Source organism: Coturnix japonica, chromosome 15 (assembly GCF_054131305.1).
Source record: "Coturnix japonica strain WE chromosome 15, WE-NBRP24, whole genome shotgun sequence".
NCBI classification, from domain to species: Eukaryota; Metazoa; Chordata; class Aves; order Galliformes; family Phasianidae; genus Coturnix; species Coturnix japonica.
In genome coordinates this window covers 1,318,887-1,338,991 of record NC_140677.1, presented here as the reverse complement: position 1 = coordinate 1,338,991, position 20,105 = coordinate 1,318,887, and the positions used below count along the sequence as shown (strand labels likewise).

Below are 20,105 nucleotides of genomic sequence, written 5' to 3'. Positions count from 1 at the left end.
CTCAGTCACACACATTGAGATGTGGAAGGGGCTGAGGCTGATGTTATCAAGGAATGGTTCAGGAGGAACTGCTGGCACTGGGCAGCAGCTGAGCCCATGCACAGAGCTGAGACGTGTGTGAGCATTGCTGGTGCTGGCCGGGCAGCTTTGGCTGGTGGGGCTGGAGGATGAGGAGAGTCTGACCCTGTGGGCCCCATCCTATGTGTGAGATCTGCAGGGCAGCAGCGGGCAAGTACTGATCTGCTGAGGCAACGTGGCGGTGCTTCCCCTGTATGAGGAATAAAACTGATAAATGAGGGCTGAGTGAGGGCACGAGTGGATCACAATACTGAAATTACTAAGAAAGTCTCTAATGAGATTTTTTTAGTCCATGGAAAAACTAAGTTTTGGTGCTAAGCCCCCAACACACTTTCTAGCAGAGAAGTCCCACTGATTTTATTGGTGGTTATCCTTGCTACATCCTGGCCCTGCTGCAGGTCCATCCTGGACCTGCTATGTATGCCAGTTCTGGCACTGCTCCCCAAGCACCCTCACTCACTGAGGAATGTGTGTGTGAGGTGGAACTGAGGAGTAACAGCCTGGAAAACCTGGTGCTTGGCCTGGCAGGAACCAGACATCAGGACTGCATTTTGCATTACTCTTCAGTTGGGAAGGGATCAGGACGTGGATCTGCTGGTCAGCAGGGAACAACAACAGGTGTCATCTTGGCTGTTACAGTTCGGGGCTGAATGGGACAAAACCCGATGTTCCAGCATCCTTCAGATCTTAGCGCACGGTACAAAATGGGTCTGGAGCTCTTAAAAAGAAGCACGAGATCAGCTGCGTTACTTCGGGTTCGGGAGTATGGGGTTACATCCAAACTCCTCCTCCTCACTGGCTCCGCTGGTATTAGCGGCAGGGAGGATGTGCTCTCCATGGCAGAGCCGGGCTCTCCGCTTTGATGCCGGGGGCTGACCGGAACGCCGCTGCCGGGACCGGGCTGGCCGCGGCTCCGTGGGGACTGGGGGCTCTGCTCGCCTCCAGCCCGCCCTGCCCCGGCTCCTGGACCCGGGGAACGAGGCTGCTCGCGCTCTGCACGCCCACGGCTCTGCCCATTTGCCCTCGGTTCTGCCCATCCATCCCCATCTCCGCACACCCCCGGTGCTGCCCGTCCATCGCCGGCTCCTCGGAACCGCGCTCCTCCACCTGTAGCCCCACGGGGCCGAACCGCCGGAGCCGTCGCTGCCGCCCGGCCCCGGCTCGGCCGCATCCTGCGCAGCGGCGGCCCCGGGGCGGGGCGGCGGAGGGGGCGGGGGGCGGAGAGGCCCCGGCCACCATTTAAAGCGGCAGCGGCGCGGCGCGGCTCCCTTGTGCCGAGCTGCCGCGGAGCGCGGCGGAGGCAGCGGCGGGCGGGAGCGGCCCGAGCCCCGCATCCCGCCCCGAGCCTCACGTCGCGCCCCGCCGGGCGGATGAAGGCGCAGGGGGCCGCGGGTCAGCGCCCGGGGGGAACCGGCAGCGCCATGCTCCGCCTGGGCAGGATGCTGCGGCTCCTGACTCTGGTGAAGTTGCCCTGCTGCCTGCTGGAGTTCCTGCTCTCCGAGGCGGCCCTGGGGCAGGAGATGTACGCGCCGCACTCCATCCGGCTGGAAGGGGACATCACGCTGGGGGGGCTCTTCCCCGTCCACGCCAAAGGTCCCCCGGGCGTGCCCTGCGGGGACATTAAGAAAGAGAACGGCATCCACAGGCTGGAAGCGATGCTTTACGCCCTGGACCAGATCAACAGCGACCCGGAGCTGCTGCCCAATGTCACTCTGGGCGCTCGCATCCTGGACACCTGCTCCCGAGATACCTACGCGCTGGAGCAGTCGCTCACTTTCGTGCAGGCGCTCATCCAGAAGGACACATCCGACGTGAGGTGCACCAACGGGGAGCCGCCCGTCTTCGTCAAGCCGGAGAAAGTAGTTGGAGTGATCGGGGCGTCGGGAAGTTCCGTGTCTATTATGGTGGCCAACATCCTCCGGCTCTTCCAGGTAGGGCTGCGCGGCGCCGGGTGGCGGAGAGCCGTGCCGAGCCGAACCGAACCGAGCCGTGTAGAGCCGCGCAGCGGAGGCGAACTCTGCCCGCGCCCCCTCGGGTGCTTCATTCGCTTCCCCTCCGGAGTCTCTCGTTTCCCTCGTTTCCGCTCGCTCTATCTCAGCATCCTCCCCCGTCTCCCTTCTCCACGGTGCATGGCACTTTCTGGATTTATCGCCCCATTTGCAAGAAGCAATCCGTGAAGGGAAAGGAGGAGAGGAAAAAAAAAAAATAAAGGCTGTGATTGAGATGGGTTCGCATTAGAGAGAAATATGTCTCGGCAGCGGGGTACGGCCGAGCCGGGGGCCGGGGGGCTTCGTCCCCCATCCCCAGGGGATCCGCCGTTTGTGGGCGCTGCGCAGCGGGGGGACAGCGGCAGCACCGCCACCAGATGCATCGCGAGCGGCGGAGTTTCTCGCTTCCTATCCTCCGCCTTCGCATGCGGAAGATGCTGGTGGGGATATTTTTATTATTTTTTACGCTTTTTCTTTTTTTGCAGCGGGCGGAGATATCCTTCCCCCGCTTTTCCCGGCTGGAAACTTGTGGAGGTTTTCCCGGCAGAGCCCATCTGGTGTCAGCAGCCACCGCCGCTCCGCGTCCCCGTGGCCGGGGCAGCCGCGCTGCGCGGAACCTGGCCGGTCTCTCTGGTCTCGGTGCTGTCCGTGCTTCCCATAGAGCACGAAGGACGTGGTTCTGCTTTCCTCGCTCTCCTCCCCCGCCCGGCAGACTGCGGTGCGCTGAATGCCCGGCAATTTGCGCGGCCGTACCGGCGCTGGGATGCTGTCTCCGGAGGCTGCTGTTTGCGCGGCGCTTATTTCGCTCCGCACTTCTCGCATTGCCAATAGCTCTTCGTGGGCTGCGGGCCCGCTCCCCCCGAGCCGGGGCTGAAGTTGTGCCGGAGGATGGCACAGCGCCCCGGCAGCGAGCGGGCCGGCAGCTGTCCGTAACCGAGCCTCAGCCACGGGCAAATCCTAAGCGCTGAGATCCCGTTGGGAAGGGAAGCCCGGGCGCACCGTAACACCGCCGTACCTGAGAGATCCTCGGTGGTGCTGATGTTACATAAGGGAGTTTGCAGAAAACGAGGCATTTGAGCAGTTCCTGCACGTAGCGAATATTTATATATATCTAAACATTTTAACATATTGTGACTAAGCATCTGTTCCAAATTGCTCTTTATCCAAATCATACAGAATGCAGGAGCTGGTGCACGCTGAGAGATCTCTCTGAATATGTATCTGCAGATTGGCTCTGCCTGCTTTAAGCACATTTTCTGTGCGCTAGAACTGTTCCCTCTCATCTTCTTGTCCTTCAAAGCACAGTTCAGAGCACGTCCCAGCCAGGGAGAAATAAGAGATATTTTGAGGTAGGAGCAGGAGAGGACCTGTTAAGCAGCAGAGTGCAGTTGTGTGGGGCGTGAGAAGCATCGAGGTACTGCAAAGATACACAGCAACAAACTTGTTTTAACCTGCACGTTTGCTGAAATCTGTGAAGTATTCGTAGGTCCCTGCAGTGTTTGCTGACCTTGTGTTGAGGGGGTGGGGGCTCCCAGGCATTTGATTATATGCATTTCCCCCCCACCCCCCATGTCTCCTTCCATCTGTGGAGGCCTGTGATAAGAAACCTTACTGGTGGTTGCATTTCTCTGACAGTATTTTGGAAGAGAACCGAAGTGCTCACGTTGTACCTTAATGTATGGGGAAAGAAATAGATATAACTCATGCAGAGCACAGCGGGGTTTCCTCAGGCAGCTACTGATGCTTATGGGCTTTCTCTGCAGGAAGGGTAGGGCTTGGGCCATTCCTCTTGCTCTCTGCATATGGAATTACAGCAGCCATGCGTGCAGCTCACCCGTCTGCTCCTGATAGAGCACAGAGCTCTGGGAGCATCTTCAGCCAATGCCAACAGGTGCAGCAGCAGGGAAAGCTGTAGTGAGTTCCTCTGACTTGAATTCATCCGTGGCATTACTGTTTGAAGCTTTGCGGGAGCTTTTGTTTGGTTAAATAATAATAATAATAAGATGCAAAGGATCTGCACTAGATATGTTTGTTTATTTTTCATGTGATCAGAGGACAAGTCCAAGTCCTCCTTGCATCTCCTGGAGCTGAGTGGCACTCAGTGAGAGCAGCTGGGGTGGGCTGAGGCAGGGCTCTGCCTGGAGCCTGGGGAAGGGTTGAGCCCTACGAGGGATGCTACTCCCCGGCTGTGGCTGTGTGATGGAGTGGGTCACTGCTTTGTGGGGCACAGGGGATGTGCAGGTCATTCTGTGACAGGTGCAGGAGCTACCAGGGAGGGCAGTATGCCTCCAAAGGCCAAGTGCACAAGGATTTCTCTTCCACAATGAGAGATTCAACTGTGCACAGGATTTAGAGGAAGGAAGAAGTCTTTTAGCCTGTATCCAGGGTTTGGTTTTGCTATCGGTTTGGTGTGGACCATGCTTTGGTTCAGTATTTGAGAGCAGGATGCCAGCCAACCTGACTGACACCCTGCTGGGAGCATCCCGTGTTCCTAATGCAGCGCTCTGAATGCAGCGTGGGCCTGACGGTGACTCGCTGTGTTGTTATTTCATTTCCTCCTCTCAGAAACAGAGTGGGGAGAGGAGACTGTGACGCTCCCATCCAGCCCTGAGCAGCTACTGGGTGCTGCAGCCGTGGGCTGCAACCCTCCCGATCGTCACGCTGCCTTGCTGAAGGCTGTGGGCTTCTGTGCAAGAAGTTGCATTTCCTTTGCTGTGTGGAAGGTGTTGCTTTGTCATAGATTTTTCTAGGACACTACAGAATATTTGTTGGAAATGTTTGTTAAGCTGCAAATTTGGGGATGAGGGCTGCGTCATCTCTGCCAGGGTGCAGCATGGATGCAACAGGAGGAGTGATGCGTGCGGCAGAGCACGGAGATGAAAAGGCATAAATAGTGAAGTATGACAAGTCCGGTGGCTTCTTCACATCCCAGTTCTGTGAGAGCGTGCGACTAAGTAGAGTGAGGGTTGTAAATTAAATATCAGCTCCAAAAATAAGGCAATCAGTTTGGGCAGCTCTTTCTAAACGCATCAGAGATTTCAAGGCAATGTGTTTTTTAGGCTGCCGGTTTCGCATTGTAAGAGAATAAATTGTTACTTCACAGTGTCGTAGGTTTCCCTGTGAATTCAACTCCATGAAATTCAGTAACAATGCTGAAAAAATGCCAGATGTATCCTATCTTCTATGAGTGAAGCCATGCAGTGTGGGGAGAATCACTACACTGATCACTTCTTCTTTATTTTATACTGGAAATCTCATTTTTGGACGCCCTGAGAACTGCAGACTTCTCATTACAAGCTTTAATAATGAACTAATTACTGCTCCAGGTTTCTGTCCTCAGTGGATGTAGTTGTATATAGTCAATCAGCAGTGGTTCTTCGTCTGAATGCCTTTTTCTTTACATCAGTGATGTTTCCTGTGGCCCATAAGAGTGCATTACTGTGCCCCTTCAGGAAACAGTTTAGAAAACAGAGTGGGATGAAGGTGTACAACTAGATTGGATGTGTAAATTGAAACTCCTTTATATCCCCTGGGTGCTTTTACTGTATTACCTTCTGCGGGTACCTCAGTACTAAGTGAGAAGGATGAAAGTTGCAGTGCCTGCAGTGCCTGCTTTCTGCTGTAGACACAATGAGACCAGAAGAAATGAGATTATTTGTAAAAGAGTATAGCTTACAAGTGCAGCTCTGAGTTGGGCACTTCTTTCCCTAGAAGAGGGTGTGCCTTTCCCAGTGGAACCCAAGGTTGGCTGCCTCTGTGGCTGGGCTGCAGCTGGACCACTGCTGACCTCAGGAACCTGCTCAGAGCCTTTTAGTGGCCACCAGGTCCTGCTCTGGTGGGCCTGTCAGCATTGCCAAGGGGAGGATTGTGAGAGCTGTACAAGAATTGCTTCAGAACATGTGATTGTGTCATTTCCAGATGTTTTTAATCCAATCAGCTTCTACCGACTCCTTCAGTCCACAATAAGAGTTTTGCAAACAAATGGTTTCTTGCTTTCCCCATCACTTGGTTAAGGGTACCCCATGGGGGGTTCCTGGGTTCTCACTGGTGGTTGTGAGAAACCCAGCAGGCCATAGCTTGTTTATCTCTAGTGCTAACGATAGGCCTTGAACTTATTGCCAATTCATTGCTCCTTAATTTTAGTTGGCCACTGCTGGGCTGATGATATGATTTTTATAAGATTGAGAAAAACTGCTTTTTGTGGTTCCTCTTAGTGAATTTCAATAAAAGCTGAAAATAGGAGAGGATATACTATCTTTCAGAAAAAAATATTGAAAGGCTTCTGTGTTTTTCAGCAAGCTCTAATTTTCTTAAATCTCTAAATATTGGTGCTTGTTGCTACTGATGCACAAAATACCTGCCAGCAAGCTGGTCCACGCAGTGTTATTGTTCCTTAAATGACTGGCTACATTTAACTGGTGTTAAGTCTTATTTGCTCTGTGTAATTCAAAAGTAGAGGAAAATCTGTGTGTCAAGAACTCCTCTTCTTCCATGTGGAGTTTCTAGTGGTATGTTGGAGGTGTTATGAATATATGCCTCTGGAAAGCTGTGTTTTGTAGATAAAAATCATATTCCTGACAAGGCAAAGTTCAGCATTAGCGGTAATCTCAGCTCTTAATCCTGCTTCAGGTACCACTCCATAGGATTCTGGTAGAAGGGAGTGCAAGGAGCCAGCTGGAAGCAGGGTGGTACTGCCAGGGGGTGGATGCTTAACCATGCAGAGAAGTATTAGGTTGAGTGTGCTTGTGTGAGCAAAGGGTCAGTGGGCAGCTGGGCTGGTGCAGGGGCAGCCAGGTTGGCAAGGGCATGCATGCAGCAAGTGCCTTTGTGTGATTCCCTCTTCACTCTTTGAAATGAAAGAAGGTGAACTCTTTGGAATGACAAATAGAGGGATCATTTCAAGGCATTATTTTTTTTATGAAAGAAATATTGATGAGGTTTTGAATCTCATAATCCTAATACTGTCAAACTACGTGTACTCTATTCTATATTTTATTCTATTAAATGAGTTCTGCTTGGAGGCGTTAAAACCATCTCGCGCAATATTCTGCATCATAATGTCAGACGTTGCTCCTTCTATTTATAGTGATACGCAAATTAATCTCAATGAGTGACAATGATGACTGTCCCAGACATAGGACTATGGTGAATTTTATCATAATATTGGAAGATATGAAGCATGTAATTAAGGCTGTTTGAGAGCATGGTATCCAATATAGTCGGGTCATTAGCGTGGTGGAGTGGGCATCCAAGCAGAGAGAATTCTAAAGAAAAACAAGTATTTCTCGAAGCCTTCCACATACTGATGATTCACGAGGTCCTGAAAACCCTTCAGCTAAGGGCAGTAGAACTATTATGATTAATTACCAGTAGGAGGGACAGTCAAGCATGACCACATTAAAACATGGCAGTCCTGGTCCTTGCCAGTGGTCACTCATGCACAGACACCATACCAGCTCTTCCACAGACCAAAGCTTGCAGGAGGAGCTCTCCTACTTGCAGAGCTCAAGTTTCTACCAGATGGTTGCATTGCTCTGAGAAGAGCAGATGACACCAGTGGACATTGGGCATGGTCTGAAGCCTGTTCTCTTGCTGTACACCCATGTCTTGGGGCTGCCATGTGAATGCCTCACTTATGGCACAGTCAGGGGTCAGACAGCCTGCACCCGGGCTGGGCGCAGGGCGTTGCAGTGGGGTGAGGGTGACAGTCGCCATCACCTGGGTCTGTCCCTTTCTGAGGGTTGGACACGTCCACTCACACCACCAGACCACTGCTGTTACAGCTCCAGCAGCGCTGCCCAGTGTCCCTGTAATGCTGTTTAGTTCCGATTGAGATAAGTGTTGCTTTTGCTGTGTCATCTGAGATGTTTGGGGAGGCATTAGCATGCTGAATGGATGTGTGTGATGAGAAGCTGATATCCTTGTATTCTTTGCTGACATGGAAATGCAAGCCAGGACCGCACTTCAGAGTGTTTTTAAATGAACTTGGGGAGCATGCCAAAGGCCTGTGAGGTGCCTCTCATTAGAGATCGCCATTCTGTGCCTGAGAGCATGAGAGGCACTCAGAGTGCCTGGCCTCGCTCTGGATAGAAGAGAAAGCAAGCCTGGCAGACCTTCATTTGGTGGCCTCGTGCTGCATGGCAGAGGTACTACCTCATATGTAGGGCACGTCAGACAGCTCTGGGTTTGGTAAAAGGAGAGTCGGACGCACTGGGGGAGGAAGGCTACAGCAGTGTTGGGGGTTGCAAGATTTCTGTTCATTTGGATGGTTCTGCAGTAACCTGTATGAACTTGTTTGTCTATGTAGGTGTTATATATATATAAATATAGAATCATAGAATGGCTTGGGTTGGAAGGGGCACCAAGGATCATAAGGTTCCAACCCCGATGCCACAGGCAGGGCCACCAACCTCCAGATCTGGTACTGTACCATATACCTATGTGTATGCAACATTTCATAAACATACATATTATATATCTAAATTATCTATTTATTGCTTTTTAGGTATTTTCTATGTACCATTGACCCACCTGTCAGAGCACTGCTTGGGGATGGAGCTGGGGTGGAACAGTGGGTTCTAGTGCCAGGCTGTGTTGGGGCAGGGTGGGTGGAGAGTGCCTGTAACTTCCATTCCTGATGCTGTGGTTTATGTCACCGGGTTGCTCAGCTTTTGGCTGTGCCCATCTCACACTGTTACAGTGCCAGGGCTTAGAAGAATCATGGGTGTGGGATTTGTAGAGGAAGGGTTTGCTCTGGTAACACAGAATCACCTCAAAGGCATTGAGCAGCACAGGCAATAGGTGAGGGGTGATGAGCAAAACCCATGAAGGGTGTGGGAAGTTCCAAGGTCAGCATGTAGCTGGGGCAGGAGGAGATGCCCTGGGGGGATGCTGCTGGCTGGGGGCAGCATCCTCTGAAGCCTCAGGTCTACCCCAGCCTTGCTGAAGCTGCCTCACTGTTTTCAGTTCAAAAGCAAGATAACCTGGACCTGGCTTTGGTGTAGTCCCTTTGCTCTGCTGCGTGCTGCAGATATGTGCTTAGATCTTGCTTTCACTGTTTTACAACTGTTTTTGCCTTTTCGCTTGTGGGTATAACAACTGCTGACAAAGCCAAAGCCTTGAGCTGCAGATCTGCACCGAAAAATGACTGTGATCCAGGTTCTCCTTGGATGGCTCAATACAGCCCCTACCTCAGCTTCCTTTGTCAGATTGCATACCTGTATTGCTGTAGGCACAAGGAATCTGACTGGGGTATAACAGGCTTTCCGGGGCTAGATGGAAAAGTCATCCTGCTGTTCATAAACTAAATTTCAGGTGGAGAAGATATGGTGTAAAAGTGACTATACATCCCCATATGCAATATTTATAGCAGCCATTTATTACTATCATACACAACAGACCTAATTCTAACCTTTTTAAGAAGAGTACCAATAAATAAATGGGACTATAAATTGGAAGATTGCTTCTCTTAGCGCATGCTTCTCTTAGCACAGTTTTCTAGCACTTTCTCTGGACAGTCCATCCAGCACTGGCAGATGTCAGTGGGATGGCAGCTGGATGAAAGTCCATCCAATTCCTTGGGGCATCTTCAAGCTTCTCTTTATCCTGATTCCAGGAGGCCTCCTAAAACAAGAATAATCAGAGACCAACCCATAATATCAAAGCCAGTGACTAATAGAAACAGGTGTTTTTGTCCTAAATAGGTGGCTTTTATCTTCTGTGCTGGAAATTTCCCTGTTTTTGTCTTGACTGTACTCTCACAGTCAGCAATGAGGCTTAAATGCAACATGAGATGCAGTAGGTAACTTTCTGAAGCAAGATTTCTGCTCTTCTTTGCTGGAAATTAGGTACCAAAAACTAGACTTCGTGAGTGCTTTGGTGCGAGATTTCTCCTTGTTCTTAACAGTCAGCTGGGACCTGGGAAATGCCTCTTTCTGATTTAGGCTCACCTGAAGCCTAAACCCCCGATGGTCAGGATGGGTGCTGGGGGCTGTTTTCACTCGTGTCACTTCATTGGTGCTTTTCCAGTTACTAAACAAGAACAACAAAAAACAACCAAACAAAACACCACAAAGAATTTGCTTCCATGACAGCCTTTGTGCAAAGAACTGACACAATTGCAAAGGAAGAAAGTAGAAAATTGAGAATTTATGATTCTGGCTCTTCAGGTTCTGGAGAGGAATCTCAGGAAACGTTTGTGCCTGTATTATCTGAGAGGGAAATGCCTGGGTTCCATGCCTTGCCAGCTTGTTTTCTCTGCTGCCATTTTAGCAGTAGTGCAGAGCAAGCTCAAATGCTGAAGGCTTTCTAATAAATTTATTATTTCATAAATATTTTAATAACAGTAATTATGCATTCATCAGAACGGAGATTTGTTTCAATGTTATTAAATTCAGCCTCGTAATTATATGCACGATATTTTTACACACAGTACAATCGGAGTGCAGTTCCTTTGTAAATGTATTGCTGTGTTCGGTGACTGGCAGAGTTCATATCTTTGCAGCATATTCATCCATAGCTCTTGGCATGTTCGGTGTACCAGAACCAACAGGACAACAGCAGATTCTCTTCTATAAAAAAAAGAATTTGTCTTAAGAGCTGAGGCAGGTTTCTATTTCCAATAACAACAGTGAATGACCTTGTTAAAAGAAGATCGCAGATAAAATGCAAATTGAGATGTGGAGGCCCTGTTGGTGCAGGGTGGATGGGGCTGTAGCAGAACAGGGCCAGCTGTGAACAGGGCTGTGAGCTGGTGGGGCTGCTTGGCCTGCCTGTGGCTCTGCCTGTCTTTGATTGACGTTTATTCCCTTTGGGAATGGGTAGGTTCACCAGGTCTGTGATCACTGGGACAACAGATTTCCTTACATAGTTGTTTCTCTTGGGAAATTCATAGTGAGCAAGACAGGTTAACACAGGGGCTGGCTCAATGGGCATCCAAAAGCCGATCATCTTTTTGTGCCTTGAATTTAATGACAGGGTATAAGAACATAAGTGTGACATGACCATCCATTTTAGTGCTGCTGGTGCCCTGCAGCTATAGAGAAAGGACAGGGTGCCCAATTGTTTCCCATGCTGAACCCACTGAGATGGAGTCCCGTGAGGTAGGGATCCAAATCCAGTTCAGTAAAACATGTTAGGAATAACTTAAAAGCTAAAGGGAAACTGTCAGCTCAGATTTGGCTGGAAGTCATAATCTACATATAAATAAAATCCAGAACCGATAGAAATGTTTTTGTAATTTCTAAACAAGGTAATTTTGCTGGAGTATTTGAGCGCACAGAAGTGATATTGACAATAACAATTAATTAAATGACTTCTTGTCTTCTCACAGTTTTTCTGTCTGAGAACAGTACGAAGAATGTCTGAGCATAAGCAACATGCAGGGAATTGTCTTTCTATCGTGGCTGTGCCATTGTTAAAGGGAAGGTTTTCTAGATCAGGAAGGGATGCTCCCGTGCTTCCATTCCTCAGCAGCTCCAGCAAACTGGGAGCTCTGCACCTGTTCCATTACTAGCAAACACTTCCTTTAATATAGAGTTAATGTCACAGCTAAGGAGATTTGTGTACTGAACACGCCGTTCTTCAGGCTGACACAAAAAATGGCATCAGCCCTCGGGGAGTCATGCCTTGTTCTTACTTTGCTCCCAGAGTGATATAGGTGGGAATGGAGAGGCAACCCCAGTGCATGGATCCTTCTGCACCTAGGGTTGCCCTGGATGAAGGGGTGCTGTGGGGCTGCAGGGGGCTGAAGGCCACTGCAGGGTCCCCTTCAATCTTCAGGGATTCTTTTGGTCAGATGGAAAGCTGGATGGCCTGAAGTCCATGAAGCAGTGAAAGGAATCATTACAGTTTTTCTTGCTGTTGATAAATGCATTTTATTGGTGAATCAAGTTGTTATTAAAAAAAAAAAAAAAAGTGCCTCCAGGCCCTATGCTTACTTTCTCAGAAAGAATCTTCTTATATTTCTAAAGAAAAAAAATACCTCTACACACAAAAGCAGCAAGGAGTGGGGCCCATATCCCTTCTGTAACATGTCCTGCTTGAGACTAGCAAAACATCCACTGCTTTTTAAGAAATCCATCTGTTAGGGAGATGATAATCACCTGCTAATATGTGCATGCCATTGTAGTGCTTATGATAAGAGCATGTAGTGGAATGAAGCCCGCAGTTGTCTCTGAGCTGTGCGGTGCTGTAACGCTGTGCAGTGGGGAAAGTGCAGTGCCTGCCTTGACTGCTGCCCTCAGCTGCTGACCCTGGGCCAGGCAGAGTGAGAGCCCCAGCACAGCTGTGGAGCACACCAGGCAGCAGGGAAGTGCTGTAGCAGCCAGCCAGCTGCGTTCTGTGAGCTAGGAAAGCAAGTTGTGCAAGTTTATCAAACGTATCAGCTGCTCCATGGGGGAAAACCAGCTTTTTGTGGTTTTCCTTTCCTGCATTACCTCAATGCAGCGCATTATTACATACATCTTGATGTGATGGTTCAGTTATGCATGCTGCTTTGTTTTTTTTCTTTTTTCTAGATTTTAAATTTTATTTTTACTTTATTTTATTTAGCAATGAATGTGTTTTTCTACCTCTTCCCTCTGTCCACTGCTCCTTTCTCAGCTCCTCAGCAGTTTGGAAAACTGCTCTGACAGCTGATCTTAATCTCCAGAGTGAATCTGAGATAAGATAGAAAAGAAGTTTTTCCTTATGCCGTTATAAAGGTATGGTTGAGCCAGCAAAACGAGCACAGCATTCTCTTTGGCTTTCCACCTGTTTTCGCGAAGTGAGTTAAATCTTGTAACTTAAATTATAGTAAATATGGCACACATTAAAAATAACAAAAAATAATGAGGTTTAGTTTAAACACGCAGCTAGGAGCAAATATCTTTCTCAATTGAATTCTTTATACTCCATGATTATTATTTTTTTTGCTGTATTTTGTTGTTGGAGTTTTTAGGATGTGTCCCCTGAAGATGAATCCAAGACCTTCAGATATTTAATGAGATCAGTTACTGGGGAGATGTGCAGAGCCCTTCCAGCTGGCTTGTGGTGCTGTGAGGGATGTGGGCTGCTATGGGGGCTGGAATGGGGGGACTGCACTATGTGTGGGGACAGCCCGACACTTTCTACAGTCTGTGTTTGCAGGGTTAGTTCCTCACTTTGCTTTGGGATGCTGTGCCCTCCTGTCCCAGGAGTGCTTTCTCCCAGCCCATGGTGTTCCCCTGGGACAGGAGGTGATACAGGAGCTCTGTTCAGAACCCACAGATGGCTGAGTGCAGCTCTTAGGGAGGTGTCTGTGCTTAGTGGGATGCTTATCGCAGGGAAGGGACGCATTCAGACCAAATGGCAGCCTGACACTGCACAGGGCAAAATACTCCTCTAAGCTAAAGCAATTTTAAAAATAGAAGCCAGGGAGAAAATGGACTTGCAGGTACATAGCACTCAGATGGAATTGGTCCTAATGGCCCTGAGCTGTGTTCGGATGGAGGCTGTGAATGGGGCCAGCATAGCAAGCTGAAGGAGAGAGAAAAGCTGCTGCTCAGACATGGCTCCCTATGTCAAATTTACATTTATTTTAATTTAGGCAGAGTACTGCCCTGGCTTCAGCTTTTCCTTGTTCAGCTTACGACTTGCTGCTGCTCTGAGAGGCAATGGGGGAACAGAGTGTGGGGCTTGGCTGATCTGCAGGGCTCCATTATTTGCTGGGAATTGATATCACGTGAAGTCTGCTGGGCCTAGATAACATCCAATTTCAGGAGTTAGTACACGACCTGGATCCTGCGTCTGGCAGATGAGCTTTCTCGGTGTCAGCCCAGGAAAGATGGAGATGTGATTTGATCTCCTCTCACTTGCCGCCTTGCCTACAGGCCTGCTGCCCCTCCTTACGAGCCGCACAGCCCCTGTATGTGCTCCCACTCAGCACAGGGAAGCACTTGCTGAGATTATTGTTAGTTTGCTCATTCTTCCCTCCTTCCCAGCCCTCACACAAATGAAATGACAATGCATAAACAGCACCATCTCTTCATCTGGAGGTAACTTTGCCTTCCAGAGGTGAACACAAAATCTGCTCATAAAGAACCAACTCAGAGTCTTCCTCCCCAGCTTTGGAAAGGAAGGAGCCTGCTGGTGATCTGACAAAATGAAGTATCTTCTCGACAAAGGAAGTTCTGTTCACTTTGAGCATGGATGCATTGTTGATTTATAAGCATCTCGTTGCTTGGGAATCCCAGGTGATCTGGAGAACAGTGGGAACAGATCTATGTGTGCTGGAAGTCCGGTATTAAGGGCAGTGCTGGTTCTGGCCATAGCTTTAGGGTACAGATGGGGAAGATCCTAAGGGGAAGAAAATAGAGACTAGTATTTTTTTTTTTTTCAGCCTTACCTCTCTGTTTTGAAGATGTAAGCTGCCTACCCAGTCAGCAAAGACTCCAGGTTTTTTTAAATGAAACTTGCAAACATCAGCCTTTCTGAGAGGCTCAAAAACTGCGTGGAGCTTTGACCGACAGTTATACTGAAAGCTGAGGTTCTGGCAGGAACTCTTGGCTACCATTAGTATGAAGTGATGCAGATGTGATGGCGGCTGCAGGATTATGGCGCTGTGAGATGTGTGGAACATTTCTCAAGGCTTTTCTAGTAGAGCAAAGAGCCTAAGCTTGAAACAAACAGGTGTTTGTAAGCAGTTGTTCAATATTGATTCAAGTGATTCTGGAGTTCTGCCAAGAGAAGGTAGGCGTGTTAGAATACAGAGGTCTTGTGCTCTCCAATTCAGAAGTGCTCACCACTACCAAATATATTGAAATGTCATTTGAATCACACACGGTAAGAAGTGATAATCACGGGGTGCAATACATGGGACTGGTAATTCACACAGCCCATGGCAGTGCTCCGTGGCACAGCTGTGTGACCTGCTGCCCGGGTGCTTGTGCACTTCTTCACTATTTCATTTGTCCCTAGTGGATTCATCTGGCACTTCTGATTCTTCTCTTGGCATCCCACGTGCTTGAGCCTCTTTGAATAGCTGACATCCTCTCGGTGCATTAATTCCCCTCTGGCATTATAATGAAAAGGTATTGATGAAAAAAAGTTGGAAGATTTAGAATTGAATCGAGTCAGAGTAGAACCAACCTTAATTAATGCATGTTACTGTTTCTTCTATGACAGTTTATCTGCTCTTAATTAATGTTGTTAGAACTACAGTATAGATGTGTGATTATAGACCTATTTAAAATAGCAGCGAGATGGTGAGTAGCTGTCATGATCCCAGAAAGGTATGAGAAAAAAGGCAGTCACCAATATTGCCATGTCCTCAGCACCATGGGAACCAAATGAGATGACTACTGGCTGTAGCTGACCTATCTGTCTCTGCATTAAATGGAAATTGAACTGAGCAGCGTAGTGAATCTTTTTCAATTTTGCCAGTTTTTATTGACTCCTGTAATTGTCCTAATGAGACACTGCATTTAAGTTGTCTCGCCTCTCCCACCCACAATTTTTTCTGTAGCTTTTCTCAAAGTCTATTTTTTACACGGACTGTTCAGGTACTCACATCTTTACATTAACAGTTTTTAAACGTCAGTTCTTCTGTGTCTCTTTCTTTTTATTTTTTTAATGCTCTCTGGGGAATGATGCTTCAAACAGGGAAATTGTATGTTTCATTATCAAAAAGGTTTCAGGCTTTATCAGAGTCTTTTTGTTATAGTTGTCATGGAGGTTTTTATTATTATTGTTAAATTGAATAATGGGGAGGAACCTGTTCTTAAGTCTTTGAACAAGAACTAAAATTTAAATGCAGATAGATCTACTCCGTTTGTAAAAGTGGCTTTCTAAGGTTAACTGCATTTAGTTACAATCACTGGAAACGCATAAAAGCGTTAGTTTATATCAATCAGATATCAAGGCTTTTTGCAACGGTAATAAGGGAGGGCTGATCTCAACTGCAGTCAGTGCTGGAGCACCCGGTAGGCATTGAGCTGCAGTGCTATCTCTCGTTAACCAGCAGTTGTCCTCTCTTAAACTCTGCAAGGCTGCTGGCAGGGGTGATGTCTTTCAATAGAGGCATGGGGAGAGATGCTTCAAAAAGGGCTGGAGGTGGCTTTTCCTTTGTAGGAGGTACAGAACTCTTCCTTTGTTCAGACAGAGGAGGTGAGGCCTGGCCCGGTGTCTGGGGGGCTCTGATGAGGACAGCCTGCCCTGTCCTGAGCTCAGAAAATGGCTGTGCTGCAGATGGGGGGCTAGCTTTTGTTCTGCATGGGGTTCGTGTTATTCACAGGCTGTCAGACGTCTCTGGGATGGGAACAGCCCCCGATTTCTTGGAGCCAGCATGGAATGTGAGTAAGTAATACAGAGATGAAAGGCCTGTGCCTGGATCTGAGCCGTGCAGCTGAGAGTACCTGCAGCCAAAACCTGCTGGGGGCAGGGCATGTAACCTCAAAATGGGAGTCAGATCAGCGGGTTGCTTTGAAATAGTTTTGACTAAGAAAATACATGAAGAACCAATTGGAAAATCTGAATGTAAATCTGTTTTTCAGCATATTCAGGCTAGCCCAGGCTTTAGAGAGCTCCCAGTTCAGAGACAGCATGAAATGCAAATACTTCATAGAATGTTTACTGTGACCATCATACTCATTATGTCTGTGACGTGCATCATTTTTTTTTTCCTTTGGATACTGAAATTCATCGGCAATCGGGACTCTCCCAAGTCCCCCAGGATTGTTTTGCTGTTATGCTACAGGATCTTTCCTTATCATGACCATGGTAAGGCAAATTGCAGAAGGCATTTAAAATAATGCGTTTAAATACTGACCTTTTTCAAAGGCTTTGATGAAAGATGTGAAAAACTGAAATTCATTATAATATTTCTAATTTCCTGACATGAAAATAGGAAAGACTTCCTCAATGCGCATCTTCTCAGTCATCATCAGAAGTCCTACTCTGACAAAGGTCCTTCCAGTCTATGCATGCCAATGAACTTAACCATTGAATTCATAAATCTGTGCTAATATATGATCTACAAAAGGAAAGGATTTCTTTCTGTGTATACATTGCTGTCATATAATTCATTACTGCGGTGTAAATGCCTGAACGAGTTTGGTTAAAGGTGCATAAATGCATTTAAATGGATTTAAAATCAGGACTGTTAAAGTAACTATACAAATCCCCCAAGAGCATTTTGGGGCAAAATTAAATTCAGAACACATCGAATTGTAAAAGTTGCTGTAGCGTATATATATATGTGTGTGTATGTGTGTACATATAAAAGCTTTCAACCTTGGCATCCTTTGTTTATCATTGAATGTTGAAAGAAAACACAAAAATAAGTCCTCCAGCGATTCCTTGGGCTGTGGGGAAGGTAAGCAAGAGCATGGTGATGCTGTTTGGTCCTGATGAGAAAAGGCAGAACTCTGGTTTGGTGCCAATCTGCTTGGCTTTCTTTTGAGGTTCCTGAGGACTCAGAAGGCCCCAGCCCAAGCCATTCTTCAGGGCTTTGTTTAAATGTACCGTGAGACGTTCCCTGCTCTAAAGATTTTTACTATCTAAGCAGAAATTAAACAAAGGCTTTGGAGGAAAGATGTATTATCTCCCTGCTGCAGATGGAGAACTGAGAGGCATAACAGAGGAAGTGAATTGCCTCTGATGGTGTAAGGCAGACATGAGAGCTGCGAACATAGTGCACGCTGCAGAACTGCCCTCCCCATGTGGACAGTGGCATGCCAAGGGGTGGGAACTGTTAAATTTGGGTGTAAAATAGGGGTCGGCATGTTGAGGGAGCCTATCCTGATCGACCACCTTGTGATAGGCAGGGCCAGCCCAGGGCCCACAGCTGCATGCAATGTACCCCAGCGATGAGGAGGTGGAGCCAGGATCCAGGCCTTGCCAGGCCTCTTTTAAGGGTTGGCAGCGGAGGGAAGGTAGTTTGTCTGGAGGTCCCTGTGTACCTGAGGCCTTCTAAAGGTAAGTGGCTTCTTTGTTTTAATGCTGTGCTCATAGCTGTTGTGTTTGAGTGAATCCTAGCTTGTCTTAGTCTTAGATCTTGCTGCTGAAGGCTGGTAGTGGTTCTCTTAGGGAAGGAGAGGAGTCCTGGCTGGGGCAGCAGAGCTGTGTGTGCCTGCAGGGGGAAGGTTCTCAGTTAGAACTATCTTAGCTTTCCTATTCAGCTAAGTTTCTGTGCTGTTTAAAGCAGGATCTTGGAAGTTCCCAGCTGGGATTCTTCCCTCATCACAATGTGTGTGCTGCTCTCCCTGCATGGGGAGAAGGGGCTTGGATTCCATTTGGTGTTTGTTCATGTTCTTAAAAGCTGATACATAAATTTGTTGGGGCTGGCACCAAATGGGAACTTTGGCATTAGTGAGTCTGTCTTTGCAGGAGAAATCTCCTGGCTCTCAACAGAAGTGTGTGTGTTTGGGCTTTTTAAATGGAGCACAAGGTGGTCATGTGTATCTTGAGAAAAGTTCTGGCTTGAGAGGGAGGAGAACAGTACTTTAGAGTTTGTGCTGTGAATGTTCAAGAAAGAATGGCTTCGAATGCACTCATAGTGCAGGTAGGTCTGTTTTGAAGGAGGCTGTATTTTGAATTTTGTTTATGTGTGAACAAATATGAATTATTTTGCTAGCTCAAGTGTCTTTGCCCATAAATAAGGTAAAATAACTTGAAATTACAATTGGTAAAAATGATGTGCTGAGGTTTTGCCTACGAGGAGGCCGTGGAATTAGGAGTCTCATCAGGTTATGGATTTCTCACTCAACCTCAAAAAGCCTTTCTCCTCCAAAAATGCTTTCCGTAATAATACCTTTGTTTTCTGCAGATGATGCTGTAATTCAGATAAGTCTGTGCTCATTGAGAAGGACAGGATTGAGTTGTGTCTGACTCATACGACTGTGCCTTGGATGGGAGGGCTGGTCTGGGACACCAGGGGAACACAGGGATTTGCAGCCTTGTGGCTTCCAGGGATTTTGGTCTTCAGAGAGAGTCTAGCTCAAATTCAGCTGAATGCCGATAGTGTTTGCTTAAGAAATAGTGTTGTGATATTGTTTCCTCGGTTATCAGTTTTATTTTAGCAAGCTGTATAAGGAAGGGGCTTTGAGGTGCTGTTGTCAGCCAGTGTGAGTGGTGTGTGTTGGACTGGCAGCATTCGGTGACTGCAGGCAAATGTGGCATGTCAGAGTTCTTGTACTCTTCGCTAGCAGAGCTGTTGTCTGCCTTAAGAAAGCGCTTAGAAATGCATTGCCTTTAGGAATAAATTACCCAAATCTTGTTGCAGATATGCTCCCTGCTGGAAGGGCTGATTTCTAGGTTGGCCTGTGATAACCACAGAGGTGCTGGTATGAGGAGGCACCTCTGGATCCCCTTGGCTCTGCCTCTGCTCCCAGTGACTGCATTCCTCTAGGGGCTGCAGTGGGGACACGCAGCTTCTGAAGAGACGAAGTATCTGCAGCTCTAAGCAGATTATGGAATGTTGGCTGTGAAGCTGGAGTTTGTTAAATGGGTCAAACTTATTCAAGCTGAGGGAGCTAACGCTGCCATATCCCTGCTTAGAGAGCCCCGCATTGCTGCCATTTAACCTACATGTTAGTGGTGTTCAGACAGATGCACCAAAATTAACGTGATGTTTGACCTACATAGTTACACAGGAAGGAAACAATAAGAAATAAACAAGAAGATGAGGCCGCATTAAAGCAAATCCTATTTTTGGCCTATTTTTCTGCCTCGTGAATACTAATATACAAATCAAATATACTTTAAAGCATTTTAAATAGCCATCCATGTCCTTGGCTGGTGGAGCAGGAAGAAGCTCCTTGTTGTGCTTTGAGAGGGTTTGAGGTGATCTCTGCATGCAGGAGGGAAAACTGAGGAGCAGGAGGCTCCAGACTCTGCTCGTGCCCATGGGACAGGGCATCCTGCAGGCTATTCTGCTGGCCTGTGCTCTGCCACAGGTTCATGCCTTGAGCTGGCTTTTAAGAGGCATGCACCTGTGGCACTGAGTGACTCCTGTGCTTTCTGAACTCTTGTTCTAAAGCAGTGTGCGATAGAGAAGATGGTATTCATTATTTCTTTGTCTGT

General features: G+C 47.7%; 1 protein-coding gene across 13 annotated transcripts in view; it reads left to right on the top strand.

Annotated features, from left to right (window-relative positions):
- The first annotated feature begins 918 nt into the window (after positions 1 to 918).
- Positions 919 to 20,105, top strand: part of GRM7 (glutamate metabotropic receptor 7) — a 210,660-nt gene continuing 191,473 nt past the window's right edge. For all 13 annotated transcript variants that reach the window (XR_014934770.1, XR_014934771.1, XR_014934772.1 and 10 more), the window contains exon 1: positions 919 to 2,009. Coding sequence is in view for 10 of the 13 variants with exons in the window: in XM_085516724.1 (XP_085372850.1) it covers positions 1,449 to 2,009 (561 nt within the window). In the remaining 3 variants the exon portion in view is untranslated. The remainder of the gene's footprint in view (positions 2,010 to 20,105) is intronic.